The sequence below is a fragment of the Schistocerca nitens genome, chromosome 2 (genome assembly GCF_023898315.1).
Source record: "Schistocerca nitens isolate TAMUIC-IGC-003100 chromosome 2, iqSchNite1.1, whole genome shotgun sequence".
NCBI classification, from domain to species: Eukaryota; Metazoa; Arthropoda; class Insecta; order Orthoptera; family Acrididae; genus Schistocerca; species Schistocerca nitens.
The window spans coordinates 970116085-970131077 of NC_064615.1; the positions used below are offsets into that span (position 1 = coordinate 970116085).

Below are 14993 nucleotides of genomic sequence, written 5' to 3' on the forward strand. Positions count from 1 at the left end.
TCCATGAATTGGGAAGAAAATCCATGTTTTTCACACTCACACTCACTGGTGATTTGCTCCATAAACGTAACACTATGTCTTTGCTACATGCTACAACAGTGGTATGTTATTAACTGCGCAAGCCACCTCATGATGTGTGATGAAGGGTACTTCTGGTACCACTTTCTGTTTCTTCCTTTCTTATTACATTCATAAATAGCATGTACGAAGAATGTCATCAACATTTACATCTACATGACTACCTTGCAATTCACATTTAGTGCCTAGCAGAGGATTCACTGACACACTTTCACACTATTTCTCCATCATTCCACTCTCAAACAGCATGCAGGAAAAATGAACACTTAAATCTCTCCATGAGAGCTCTGGTTCCTCTATTTTATTATGATGATCATTTCTCCCCACGTAGGTGGGGGTCAACAAATTTCTTTTCTGCATTCAGAGGAGACAGAGACTGAAATTTTGCCCAGCAATAATCTAGCAGAGGATGGACAAGCACAGTGTAGGCAGTCTCTTCAATGAATCTGTTGCATCTTCTAAGTGTTCAGCAAATATAACTAAGTCTTTGGTTCACCTCCCCCACAACATTATCTACACGATCATTCCAATTTAAGTTATTCATAATAGTTATTCCTAGGTTTTTAGTTGAATTGACAGGCTTTAGGTTAGTGTGATTTATGATCTAACCAAAACTTAACGGATTGATTTTAGTACTCATGTGGATGACCTGCACTTTTCATTATGTAGAGTCAATTTCCTCTTTTTATACCATACAGGTATCTTGTATGCATCATTTAACAATTGGTTCTGAACTTCTGATGGCTTTACTAGATGGTAAATAACAGCATCAACTGCAAACAATCTAGGAGAGCTGCTCACATTGTCTCCTATATCATTTATGTAGACTAGCAACAGTAGACTGACAGTAAACCCCTGAATTAGCTCTAATTTCTCATATTTTCTCATTGTGGCCATTTCACAGGACACATGTGGGAGGAAGTAATATGTTACCTGACTCTTAATAGAATGTGCACTCTTGAAATTTCAATAGACAACCTCTACATGATACACAACACTTTTCTTGAAGTGTCTGCCACAACCTCTACATGATACACAACACTTTTCTTGAACTGTCTGCCACTCGAGTTTGTGGAGCATCTCTGTAATACTCTTGTGCTGACTAAATGATCCTGTGATGAAAAGTGTGGTTCTTTGTTGGATCTTCTCTATCTCTTATGTTAAACCAGCCTGGTAATGGTCCCAGACATCTACATCTACATCTACATGACTACTCTGCAATTCACATTTAAGTGCTTGGCAGCGGGTTCATCGAACCACAATCATACTATCTCTCTACCATTCCACTCCCGAACAGTGCGTGGAAAAAACGAACACCTAAACCTTTCTGTTCGAGCTCTGATTTCTCTTATTTTATTTTGGTGATCATTCCTACCTATGTAGGTTGGGCTCAACAAAATATTTTCACATTCGGAAGAGAAAGTTGCTGACTGAAATTTCGTAAATAGATCTCACCGCGACGAAAAACGTCTTTGCTTTAATGACTTCCATCCCAACTCACGTATCATATCTGCCACACTCTCTCCCCTATTACGTGATAATACAAAACGAGCTGCCCTTTTTTGCACCCTTTCGATGCCCTCCGTCAATCCCACCTCGTAAGGATCCCACACCGCGCAGCAATATTCTAACAGAGGACGAACGAGTGTAGTGTAAGCTGTCTCTTTAGTGGACTTGTTGCATCTTCTAAGTGTCCTGCCAATGAAACGCAACCTCTGGCTCATCTTCCCCACAATATTATCTATGTGGTCTTTCCAACTGAAGTTGTTCGTAATTTTTACACCCAGGTACTTAGTTGAATTGACAGCCTTGAGAATTGTACTATTTATCGAGTAATCGAATTCCAATGGATTTCTTTTGGAACTCATGTGGATCACCTCACACTTTTCATTATTTAGCGTCAACTGCCACCTGCCACACCGTACAGCAATCTTTTCTAAATCGCTTTGCAACTGATATTGGTCTTTGGATGACCTTACTAGATGGTAAATTACAGCATCATCTGCGAACAACCTAAGAGAACTGCTCAGATTGTCTCCCAGGTCATTTATATAGATCAGGAACAGCCGAGGTCCCAGGACGCTTCCCTGGGGAACACCTGATATCACTTCAGTTTTACTCGATGATTTGCCGTCTATTACTACGAACTGCGACCTTCCTGACAGGAAATCACGAATCCAGTCGCACAACTGAGATGATACCCCATAGGCCCGCAGCTTGATTAGAAGTTGCTTGTGAGGAATGGTGTCAAAAGCTTTCCGGAAATCTAGAAATACGGAATCAGCTTGAGATCCCCTGTCGATAGCGGCCATTACTTCGTGCGAATAAAGAGCTAGCTGTGTTGCAGAAGAACGATGTTTTCTGAAACCATGCTGATTACGTATCAATAGATCGATCCCTTCGAGGTGATTCATAATGTTTGAATACAGTATATGCTCCAAAACCCTACTGCAAACCGACGTCAATGATATAGGTCTGTAGTTCGATGGATTACTCCTACTACCCTTCTTAAACACTGGTGCGACCTGCGCAATTTTCCAATCTGTAGGTACAGATCTATCGGTGAGCGAGCGGTTGTATATGATTGCTAAGTAGGGAGTTATTGTATCAGCGTAATCTGAAAGGAACCTAATCGGTATACAATCTGGACCTGAAGACTTGCCCGTATCAAGCGATTTGAGTTGCTTCGCAACCCCTAAGGTATCTACTTCTAAGAAACTCATGCTAACAGCTGTTCGTGTTTCCAGTTCTGGAATATTCCATTCATCTTCCCTCGTGAAGGAATTTCGGAAAACTGCGTTCAATAACTCCGCTTTAGCGGCACAGTCGTTGGTAACAGTACCATCGGCACTGCGCAGCGAAGGTATTGACTGCGTCTTACCGCTTGTGTACTTTACATACGACCAGAATTTCTTCAGATTTTCTACCAAATTTCGAGACAATGTTTTGTTGAGGAACCTATTAAAGGCATCTCGCATTGAAGTCCGTGCCAAATTTCGCGCGTCTGTAAATTTTAGCCAATCTTCGGGATTTCGCGTTCTTCTGAACTTCGCATGCTTTCTCCGTTGCCTCTGCAACAGCATTCGGACCTGTTTTGTGTACCACGGGGGATCAGTTCCATCTCTTACCAACTTATGAGGTATGAATCTCTCAATTGCTGTTGCTACTATATCTTTGAATTTGAGCCACATCTCATCTACATTTGCATAGTCAGTTTGGAAGGAATGGAGATTGTCTCTTAGGAAGGCTTCTAGTGACACTTTATCCACTTTTTTAAATAAAATTATTTTGCCTTTGTTTCTGGTGGATTTGGAAGAAACGGTATTGAGCCTAGCTACAACGACCTTGTGATCACTAATCCCTTTATCAGTCATGATGCTCTCTATCAGCTCTGGATTGTTTGTGACTAAGAGGTCAAGTGTGTTTTCACAACCATTTACAATTCGCGTGGGTTCGTGGACTAACTGCTCGAAATAATTTTCAGAGAAAGCATTTAGGACAATCTTGGAAGATGTTTTCTGCCTACCACCGGTTTTGAACAAGTATTTTTGCCAACATATCGAGGGAAGGTTGAAGTCCCCACCAACTATAAGCGTATGAGTGGGGTATTTATTTGTTACAAAACTCAAATTTTCTCTGAACTGTTCAGTAACTATATCATCGAAGTCTGGAGGTCGATAGAAGGAGCCAATTATTAACTTAGTTCGGCTGTTAAGTATAACCTCCACCCATACCAATTCGAACGGAGTATCTACTTCGACTTCACTACAAGATAAACCACTACTGACAGACACAAACACTCCACTACCAATTCTGCCTAATCTATCTTTCCTGAACACCGTCTGAGACTTCATAAAAATTTCTGCAGAACTTATTTCAGGCTTTAGCCAGCTTTCTGTACCTATAACGATTTCAACTTCTGTGCTTTCTATTAGAGCTTGAAGCTCAGGGACTTTCCCAGCACAACTACAACAATTTACAACTACAATTCCGACTGTTCCTTGATCCAAACACGTCCTGTATTTGCCATGCACCCTTTGAGGTTGCAGCCCACCCCGTACTTTCCTGAGGCCTTCTAACCTAAAAAACTGGCCAGTCCACACCACACAGCCTCCGCTACCCGCGTAGCCGCCAGCTGAGTGTAGTGAACTCCTGACCTATACAGCGGAACCAGAAACCCCACCACCCTATGGCGCAAGTCAAGGAATCTGCAGCCAACACGGTTGCAAAACCGTGTGAGCCTCTGATTCAGACCCTTCACCCGGCTCTGCACCAAAGGTCCACAGTTGGTTCTGTCAACGATGCTGCAGATGGTGAGCTCTGCCTTCATCTCGTAAGCAAGACCAGCAGCGTTCACCAAATCAGATAGCCGCTGGAATCCAGAGAGAATTTCCTCAGATCCAAAGTGACACACGTCATTAGTGCCGACATGTGCCACCACCTGCAGCTGGCTGCACCCTGTGCTCTTCATGGCATCCAGAAGGACCCTTTCCACATCAGGAATGACTCCACCCGGAATGCACACGGAGTGCACACTGGATTTTTTCCCCTCCTTAGCCGCGAGTGTATACCTGTCCTTTTTCCCTCCTAAGGTAAGTCTTTCCGCTCCCAGGATTGGAATGACTCCTTACCCTCTCCCTTAAAACCCACATCCTTTCGTCTTTCCCTCTCCTTCCCTCTTTCCTGATGAAGCAACTGTTGGTTGCAAAAGCTTGAATTTTGTGTGTATGTTTGTGTTTGTTTGTGTGTCTATCAACTTGCCAGTGCTTTCGTTTGGTAAGTCACATCATCTTTGTTTTTAGATAAATTACATTATAGAAAATATATGGAGTAATTTTGTATTTTTGTGGGACACATTTCCTTTCCTCTCAATACAGTGGGAATAGAAAAGAAGCAAATAATGGTAGAAAATTAATAGAAGAACCTGATGGCGTATGGGGAAAAATATTAAACATTGCAATTCATCAGATTGGTATGAAATGAAATGTAAGCAACACAGTAAATTAAAGTAACACAGACATCCAACACGTGTGCTGGTGTTCTGGAGAGAATGACTATAAGACACAAAATCAGCAACTTTCTTCTCTTCTAACAATTTTGTGAATATTTTTTCTCATTTATTGATAGATGGGGATTTGTTTCTTGTGTGTTGGCAAAAGAGGCCTTGAAATCAAATATCTAGAAAAAAAGAAATAAAAAAAGCTTTTAAATGAACAGCAAAAGAGAGAATAGCAGCCCCCTTGAAGAAACTTACATAAAACTGAAACTCCCAAAGCTTTTATCTTGAACCAAGCATATACTCCACAATCTTTTGTATTCTTGACACACTCTGAAGGATCTGGCTAATAAAAACCTTGTGTGTTCCTCTCATTTTTGGTGTTTTGGTGAGTGCAAGCATTCCATATGGTTTATTTTTTCTACTTGTTGTTTTTTGTTATTAAAGCTATTTGCTTTCTTTTTAAATAAACAAAGCTATTGTCATAAATTTCTTTGAAAGCTGCCTTTTCAGTCTTTGCTTCTGAACCAAGTGGAACTGAAGTCCTATCTCTCTTTCTTTTTTCTTAAGCGATTACAGAGATGTGATTTTAAATAGGAGAATTAAAAGTTAAGTAACTTAGATAAGAAATGAAAGAATCACTCAAAAATATCCTTAGACTTAATCCTTCAGTGAACACCAAGAAAAAAATTAAGATTTAAAATGTCCTTCAATGATGATGTGCTTGGAACAGCTTTTATAAACAGGAGAAAGGAATATGATTGTACTAAATTCTGTCACTGTTTGGAGTGGCATCATTTTTCCAGCCACACTGTTACTTACTGTCTGGCAGCCATTTATATGGAATGTGCCGATAAAGGGAGAAACACACAACTGAACATCCACATCCATGTTGATGTGTTAGAAGTAGAGCACTATTACTAGAAAATAACTGTCATTACTATGGAGTACTTACATTTTCCAGTGCTGTCATCACTGAATCTCCGGTATACTGTGGCCTCTCTGTCATCAGAATGTGCAGGAGACGGTGGGTCAACAATTACACTAATCACTGGGGGGAAAATATTAGGGCTTACACTTGGTCGCTCACCAGGACCTTCATCTGGGCTAATTAAGCCAGCTGCCTTCTGACCCATTATATGATACTGAAGCAACTCTTCATCAACTTCAGATGGTGTGAGACTTGGTCTATGTTCTACCTCACTAGTAGGTGGTGCTAGTTCTCCACTAAGGTTATTGTTAGAGCCCTGAATCTGAATTTTAACAACATCTAAATTTTCACTTTCATGTTCTGCTAAGGCCTCACTTTGTTGAATAGTTGATTTGTCAGTCGCAGTTTTACGTACAGGCTTTATTTGTTTATAAAAAGATCGTCTAGCAATATCGTTGCCTTCAGAAAAATGGGCCAAACTGCAGCCCCTTACAATTTTGGCAGTGTTTGTGCTTTCTTCATCCAAAGGAATTTCATCTTTCACTAATGGTTCTGTCTCATCCTCAGGAGAAGACACTATTCCACCACTATACACATCAAAACCTGCTGCTACAAGTTCACTTCGTAAACTTATCTCAGATAAATCTTCACCTTCCATTAATGTATCTGTTAAATGGTGCCTTACCACAAGATCAAGGTCATCATGCTTTATTACCAGAGTGTCATCCTCCAAAGTATCATCTGCAATTTGTTCACTATTGGGTTCCATTTCTGTAGTCTCTGGTGAATCTATGTGACCTAAATCTTCAAGGCACACAACAGATATTCTTCTGGCAACATCACGCTCCCGCATTTCTCTTTCTTCTGGACTAAGAAGATAATCCTGGTTTTCTTGTGGCTTACTGTCTATAAAATCCGCTCCTGCTGGAACATGAACTTGAACTGTAGCTTCAGTAAAAGCACTTTTCACGTCCAAATCACTTTTGGGAGAAGCATCTGGACTGATAACACTCATTCCTGATTCACTTGTTTCTGAACTGTAAGATTTACTTGCGTCTTTGACAATAAGATTTCCAATATCCTTAGCTTCTTTATCACTCATTGAAGATCTCCTACTGCTGTTGTCATCATCAGAAGGCACTGTAAGGAAAATCTCAACAGGGCTGGGACTGCTGGATGGAACACGAGAAGTGTCTGCTGGTGGTTCAAGGCTGCGTCTTCTTGCTTCCGCATCAGCAAACTCATCAGGGGCAGGCAGTGTAAGCATTTCATCATATGCTGAATCTCTTCTCAAGTCTGGCAAAGGTGAAATAGATGTCAGGCGTTCTGTGAGAAGTGGTGATGGGCATGGGCTTGGTTCAGTGCTGGATGCTGAGTCAATTGAAGAGAGTACCTGCAGGATGGATAAATCTTATTAATAAAGACAGCTATTTGGAATTGTAAAAGTGTTAACAAACCTAATACTCATGCTTAGTTTTCTGCAATCATTCAAAATTTTTAACTATTTAATACTATACAAATCCCCTTTATGAGATTTCAACCAAAGAATTTGCCCATTGTGGGCTACTTACCACACCCGCTTACTTGTTCTAGCTGTGTTTCATGCCTTTGGGGGGACTCGACAGAAAATAAAGATTATAGGCACTTAGCACAATACTATTTGTGGACCAGAGAAATATCAACACTTTTACTGCTTGTATGGAGGTGAACGGAAAATAAAGTTCCCTACTTTCTGCTCAGAAAAAATGGGCAGAAGTCTTCTTAGCATTAGTACAAAGATGCACATGAATTAATGGAAAAGAAACTTTCAGAGCATTGTGAAATGACAAGAGTTATCAGACAAGTTGTTGCAGGTAAGTGTTGTATGCAACTACAATGTCTGGTATGAAAAACAAAACACATAATGAATGTTATGTAATTATCTATTTAATCAAAATGCAGCACTTCCTCTTGTATTTTTAGACAGGGTATGTTACTGGTTTATTATTGGCATCACTTTGTGAGAAAACAATGAAGTGTTGCATATTCATTGCATTAGCCTTAATTGTTATTTTCTGTTCCAGCTGTAAAAGACAATACTGAATATTGGGCAATAATGTTTTCCCACCCTTGTAATATTTATTGTCCTACCTTTCTCTTTTCTCCTTTCAATTACACATTTGTAGGATCTCATAATCAAGCTTTTGGAGTAAATGTGCTTCTAAAGCCGTTGCTTTGATGGAAGATGGTCGCAGCATGCATTACACTGCGGAAGTATTGATACTACACCTTTCATAATTTCGAGATCCATAATAATGCACAGGAAAACTGGATGTTATGCAAGGAAACAAGGCTCAGACATGGGATAAGCAAACTGACAAGGGAAGACCATTTCTTACAACTTAGAGTTCTCTGTGGCTGTCACACCACTACCATTGAAGCACAAATTCTAGACCATCAAATTTGAGGGGCCAATGTTACTGAGAAGAAGCCAGACTTCAATGCAGGAGACCAGCTACAGGACCAGAACCCATCAGAGAGTATCGCAGAGATTGACTATGTTTTGCAAACGAATATTGCAGCTGGAGGCTACAACAGTAGGAGTGAGTGTTGTTCAGCAACAAGTCGTGATATGGCCTGCATGAAGAAGGCCTGGAGAAAGATATTCCCCTTGCACATTCTCATCCATGACACCTCCAAGGTGGTTATCTGATGGTGTGAGCAGGAATCAGTGTGACTGCAAGGATGGAGCTGGTCTCTGTTGAGCATGGGAGCTTTGCAGCGCGCTAATATGTGGAGTAAAGCCTTTTGTTCCATTTACTGGAGACGGCTTTACACTAATGCATGACAATGTATGCATTCAAGTTGAGAGAACTGTGTGAAAGTTTTTGGATGAAGAGGAGATTCATGTTATGCCTTGGCTTGCTCATAGCCATGATTTGAATCCAACTGAGCATGTATGGAACCAGCTGGGAAGAAGTGCCTATCAGCACTATTCAGAGGCCCTACAGCACATACAGGTGGCCATCATGAAAGAATAGGAGATGATACTGTGACTAGTGCCATCAAAATTCAACAACTCAGGGGCATGCATAAAAGATTGGATGCTATGATTGGTGTGAAGTATATACAAACAAAACAGAGGTGCATTACCTTCATGAGCTTCCTTAAAATGTGCTGTTGTGTGAATCCATTCACGTTTCTTCCGCATCTCTGGCTTAATTCGTTTAAAATTTTCCTTTTTTTTCATTGTTCAGATACCTAGACAGGACTGTACCACAATATTTTATCATGAAATAGTAAATCAGTGTCATAAAAGTGACTGGAATTTGAAATTTTTCTTTAAATTAACATGTTGGGTTTTTCGCCCCTGTCAGTATATGTATCACAGATGAAAAAAAATGACACTTGCTTGTATGAGTAAGAACTGTTGATCATGGTGTAGCTGTGCAAAATTGTTTCTTGGCCTTGAACTGTGTCCTTCTTGAATAGTTACATCAAAATTCAACAACCCAGTGGTATTATGTGAACAGTTTATCACAGATATCTGTTTAACCAGAAGACAGAAACAGCAGAGCATCTATGCAGTCTCATAGAAGAAGAAATGCATAAATGTTCTGAGTAGTGAAAGGAATGAAAACAGACATGAATAGACTTAAATGAGTCCTATAGTCCTTCGAAAGCAAGTTGGCTAAGCAGCTCCTTCCAGCAATACATGAATGAGAGCCAGGCATTGTTGGCTTCCAATGTGGTGACACATCTATTGTGCAAAACATTGTGCCTGCCAGTTCTAAAATAGGAAACCTCCAGCTGTAATTAAAGTTAAGAACAAATTTTTGACATTCTTAGAAAGATTAGAGAGAAAATATTATGATGATGGGTATATTTTCATTGTGTAGAGCTACCCGTACCTAATAAATATTCAAACACACACTGAGAATGTACTTGAACGGTTTATTACTTAGTATTACAGAAAAAGAAACACAGTAGCTATATGTAACTTGTAAACAACAAAACAGTAATCAAGGAACAGAATAAACATAAAAACAAAAGTTATAACTCCATGGTAGTACAGCCAATTGAAATTTATTAGCCAGTTTAGTATGGACATCCGCCATATATCAGGCATCACTAATGTGGTTGCAGACTGCCTCTCCAGTGTTGCCAGTGTCTCACAGCCTGTGGACATGATGGTGCTTTCCAGGGTGCAACAAGAAGATTCCGAGCTACACACCATATTGCATGATGACACTGCAGCACTCAAGTTACAGCAAGTCAACAACATTATTCAGTGCTCCAAGCAGCGGATTCAAACTTGGTGGTTTACGCCATTCATTTGTTGCCGTGCAGTCACTGAATTCACGACGCAACTGTATCTATGGATGGCACGAACAGAACTAACATGTGCGGACACAGCAGTTTATGTGAGTAGCGGTCGCTACAGGAGCCTCCTTGATGAAAGCGGAGCATGGTGTGTCTTCTCTGAACCTGGCCGGGAAGTGGACATGTCATCCGGAGCGGGTGGTGTGTGTAGGTTCTCCATCATCCGGTCGTGGCGGCAGTGCTGAAAGTCAAGGTGTTGCATCTGTCAGGAATTGAGCTCTTGACCATAAGGTGAGTGATGCCTCCTTGAAAATGTAAGTCGGCTTCACTCTGCTAAGAGACACTGTGGCCTGTTTGCCATTTACTATGATGACCATTGACCTGCACAGGATGCTATGGGGTCCAGTAAACGTGGCTGCAGGGGTGGCTTGATGCAGTCTGTATGTAACATAACATGCAAATAGCTTTCGAGGTTGTTATGCACAAAAGTTGTTGGACAATCATGCCTGGAGGACTTTGTGGGTTTGATTTGGCTTACATGTTCCCGTAACTTGTGAAGGAACTCTGATTGGTCATCTGTTTCTGACAGTAGGCCTGTGTCGACAAACTCCCCTTACGTGCAGAGTCTCGTCATAAACCAATTCAGCTGCTGAGGACCCTATGTCTGGTTTGTATGTGGTTCGTGGACCCAGCAGGACTATGGGTAGTGCAGATGTCCAAGATGTCCCATGGCATATTAGCGCAGCCTTCAGTATTCAATGCCAACATTCAAGCATGCCATTGCTGGCCAGATAATAACTGGTCACTTTGTAATGGACGTAGCCACAGAACTTTGCCAACAGTGTGAACAAATCTGACTAGAACTGTCAGCCTCTGTCGGTGGTGATATGGAGTGGACAGGTGAATCTCACCAGCCAGGTTGATGTGAAAGCGGTGGCTAATGTTTCCACAGAGATATTGTCCATAGGTACTGCTTCAGGACATCGCATATATCTGTAAATCATTGGGAATATGTACCGCTGGCCATCCGATGGAGGAAATAGTCCTACCACATCAAGATGAACATGGGCAATGCGAGAAGTATCCGGGAACTCTCCTAATGGGGGATGAATGTGGTGAGTGATTTTGCAAAGTTGGCTACGCTGGCAAGTTCTTGTCCATTCGCAGCAGTCTCTTTCTATCCCTGGCCACATGAACCTTTGAGACACTAGCTTGAATGTTGACCGGGCACCTGGGTGGGAAAGATTATGTAACGACTCAAACACTGGCCAGCGAAATGCAACAGGAACAAAAGGGTGTGATCTGCCATGTGACACTTCAAGTACAATTTCATGTACTCGCCAGGAATGTCGACTTGCTGCAACTTGAGTGCTGCAGTGCCATCATGCAATATGGTGTGTAGCTCGGAATCTTCTTGTTGCACCCTGGAAACCGCCATCATGTCCACAGGCTGTGAGACACTGGCAACACTGGAGAGGCAGTCTGCAACCACATTAGTGATGCCTGATATATGGCGGATGTCCATACTAAACTGGCTAATAAATTCCAATTGGCTGTACTACCATGGAGAGCAAGTGTTGCTGTTTTTCTTGAAGGCATATGTTAAAGGCTTGTGGTTGGTGTATACCACAAACTCTCGTGCCTCAAACTGTGGTTGAAAGTACTTGATTGTTCGATATATGGCTAAAAGTTCCCGATCATATGTGCTCCATCTTTGTTGTACAGGTGACAGCTTGTGCGAGAAATAAGCCAGCGGCTGCCAGGCATCATCCACCCATTGTTCGAGTTCTGCACCAATGGCTAACTGACTGGCATCCACCACTAATGCCAGTAGAGCTATGAGTTTGGGGTGTGCCAGCAGTGCTGCTTGTGCTAGGCTCTTTTTGTTTACTTCAAAAGCCACATTCATCTCCTTGGTCCACTGCACAGGAGAACTGCTCTTAACCTTGGAACCAGCCAGTGTTGTGTTCAACAGCGCATGTTGTTCGGCAGTGTGTGGTAAATGATGGTGGTAAAAATTGGGTAATTGCAATATGGCTTCAATGTTCTCAGTGAGTGGTAATAAGACTGATGAAGATATTCAATGACCCAGGAAATAGACTTGATGTTGGCCACACACACATTTAGCTGTATTTAACACCAGGCTGTACTTCTCAAAATGCTCAAAAACTTCTCTCAGGTGCTGGCGATGTTGCTCGTTGGACAATGAATACAGTAACACATCATCCAGACTGACAAAACAAAAGTTCAACTCACGCAAGATAGAATCAATGAACCTCTGCCAGGTTTGAGCAGCATTACGCAAGCTAAAAGTCATAAAATTACTTTCATACAACCCAAATGGTGTAATAATAGCAGTCTTTAGAATGTCCTCTGTTGCCACAGGAATCTGGGTGTATGCTTTTGTGCAGTCTATAACACTGAATACAGTGGCTCCATGCAGTGCATGGATATAGTCTTTTAGTAGTGGCACTGGGTAGTGATCAGTCACAGTCCATGAGTTGATCACTCTGTAATTGCCACTGGGGCGCCAGGCTCCTACCTGGGTACTAAATGCAGTGCAGATGACCAGGGACTACTTGAGGGTCAGATGACACCTTCTTGTAACATCATGTCAAATTCTGTTTTAACAATGGAAAGGCGTTCTGGAGCCAATCGTCTCGGCCAGCAAGACACAGGCGGTCCATCCGTAGTTTTTATGTGGTGGACCATATTGTGCAAAACTTGCTGTGGCGCGTTTGGAGGCCTCCTTAAGGACAGGAACTCATGCAGCAGCGAGCGATACTCCTCGTCTGCAACCTGTATAACCTTGATGTTATATGATCTGGCATCACAATGGTACCCAGTGGTTGTAAGTCTGGTAACATTGTCTATTAGGCAGGAATTCACTACATCCGGCAGGAGCTGATAGTGAGCTAATAAATCGGCACCAATTGTTGCTTTGGCCACATCTGCTACAGTAAAGTCCCATGTGAATTGACGGCGGAGACTCATATTCAATTCTTCACACCGCGTGCCATATGTCGCAATTGCTGAATTATTTGCAGCAGACAAGCTAAATGCAGTGGGTGGCCTGCAACAGTGCAGTGACGCTCTTGGCAGGATACTAAGATCGGACCCTGTGTCTATTAAATACTTCCGGCCTGATACTCTGTCAGTAATGAATAGGTGCCGGGATGTAGTTGAGCAGTCTGTGGCATCTACATCTGACGGCCATTTGCATATGGATATGTGCAGGGGCTAGTGCACATTTTAGCCTGCTCACCAAATCATCTGTGGTACCAACAAGTGGTCAGACCAGCATCTGATACAAACTGAGTCTAGGAACAGCTCCTAGATCATTTGTGGCTACGTCCTCTGTAGCGACTAGGACATCCTTGTGACAACAGTGTGCCAATCTGTGGGCTCAGTGCATCAACTTTGGTGGACCAAGCATTGTAATCTGCTTGTGAAACGGGAAGGGCCACGGACGCGACACTACCAGACATTGTCACAGCACTAACATGTTCGTCCAGGGAGACGACATCTTGGATGCGGTTGGCCAGTTCCGTAACAGTGTACAGGGATGTGTCTGTCTGCGATGTGACAATCACCTTTATCTGCGGCATAGCTCCATAGCGTATGCAGAAGATTGTCGGGCACTGTTCCAAAGTCCACCTTGCTGTGGATGTGACACAGGTACTGAGACGGTTTTCTGTCGCCTATATCTTCCTGAGTCAGCACTTGTCTGATACTGTCTTACTGCGATGCTGAAACTCTATGAATAAGCTCAGTCTTTAATCTTTCGTATGCATTCTCAGTCAGTGGTGCTGTGATTATATCTTGAACTTCAGAAGCATAGGGTTGCTCGAGCTGACTCACTATTAATGCAAACTCAGTCGCATCTGCTGTAATTCCGGCATAGCAAAAGCTGTCCTCAACCTGAGTGTGTAACAGTCTTTTAATTGTGCCTGTTTACCATTCAACATGTCACCTTTACGGTGAGTAGCAATCTATCCTTTTCATAATGCAGTATTGTTGATGTTCCAACCTGGACTTCCATTGTTACATACTATAGAGATCTTACATCATATGAGAATTTCATAATTTTTATATGGTTTTTGTAGTAGTTGTAGACTGTTAATCTCATACTTGTTATGACTTAAATAATGATAAAATTAGAAAAAAAGCATTCTTTCCTTATGCTTACACATAGCAAATAATCTGAAATATGAAACTTTGAAGAGATCCATTGCTGAATGAAATACTATGGTAATCAATGAAAAATATGTATTTCAATGAATTCAGTAATTTTCAAGTTATGGCATGATAAGTTTCCAAGACATGAAACATTACATCAGTTTCATAAAATTTAACATGACTCCAGTCCTAACTGAAATTAAGAACATATTTTCTACGTGTTTAATGACACTGTTGAAATATGTACTGCATGTGTATTTACATATTTTAATGTGATTTTTGTGGGAGAAACAGACTTTAAAGTGCTTCTTTTTATGTTATGGAAAGTGGAGCACTGTGGTAGCTTCCTGTAAGCAAGGCTAGTCACAAGAATTTTGCAACTTCTGACTATGCACGTAAGATATCAACTAATTTAAATAAAAGGTAATCATCACTATTAACTACACAACTACGCAAATTTGCAGCAGCAATCTTGTTTCTTTTGTCAGACATCATAAATGATATTTT

The 14993-nt window shown here is 41.5% G+C and overlaps 1 protein-coding gene across 1 annotated transcript in view; it reads right to left on the bottom strand.

Annotated features, from left to right (window-relative positions):
* Positions 1-14993, bottom strand: part of LOC126235479 (diacylglycerol kinase eta) — a 557124-nt gene that overhangs the window by 153783 nt on the left and 388348 nt on the right. The window contains exon 14 of the mRNA XM_049944200.1: positions 6030-7398. Coding sequence (XP_049800157.1) covers positions 6030-7398 — 1369 coding nt within the window. The remainder of the gene's footprint in view (positions 1-6029; positions 7399-14993) is intronic.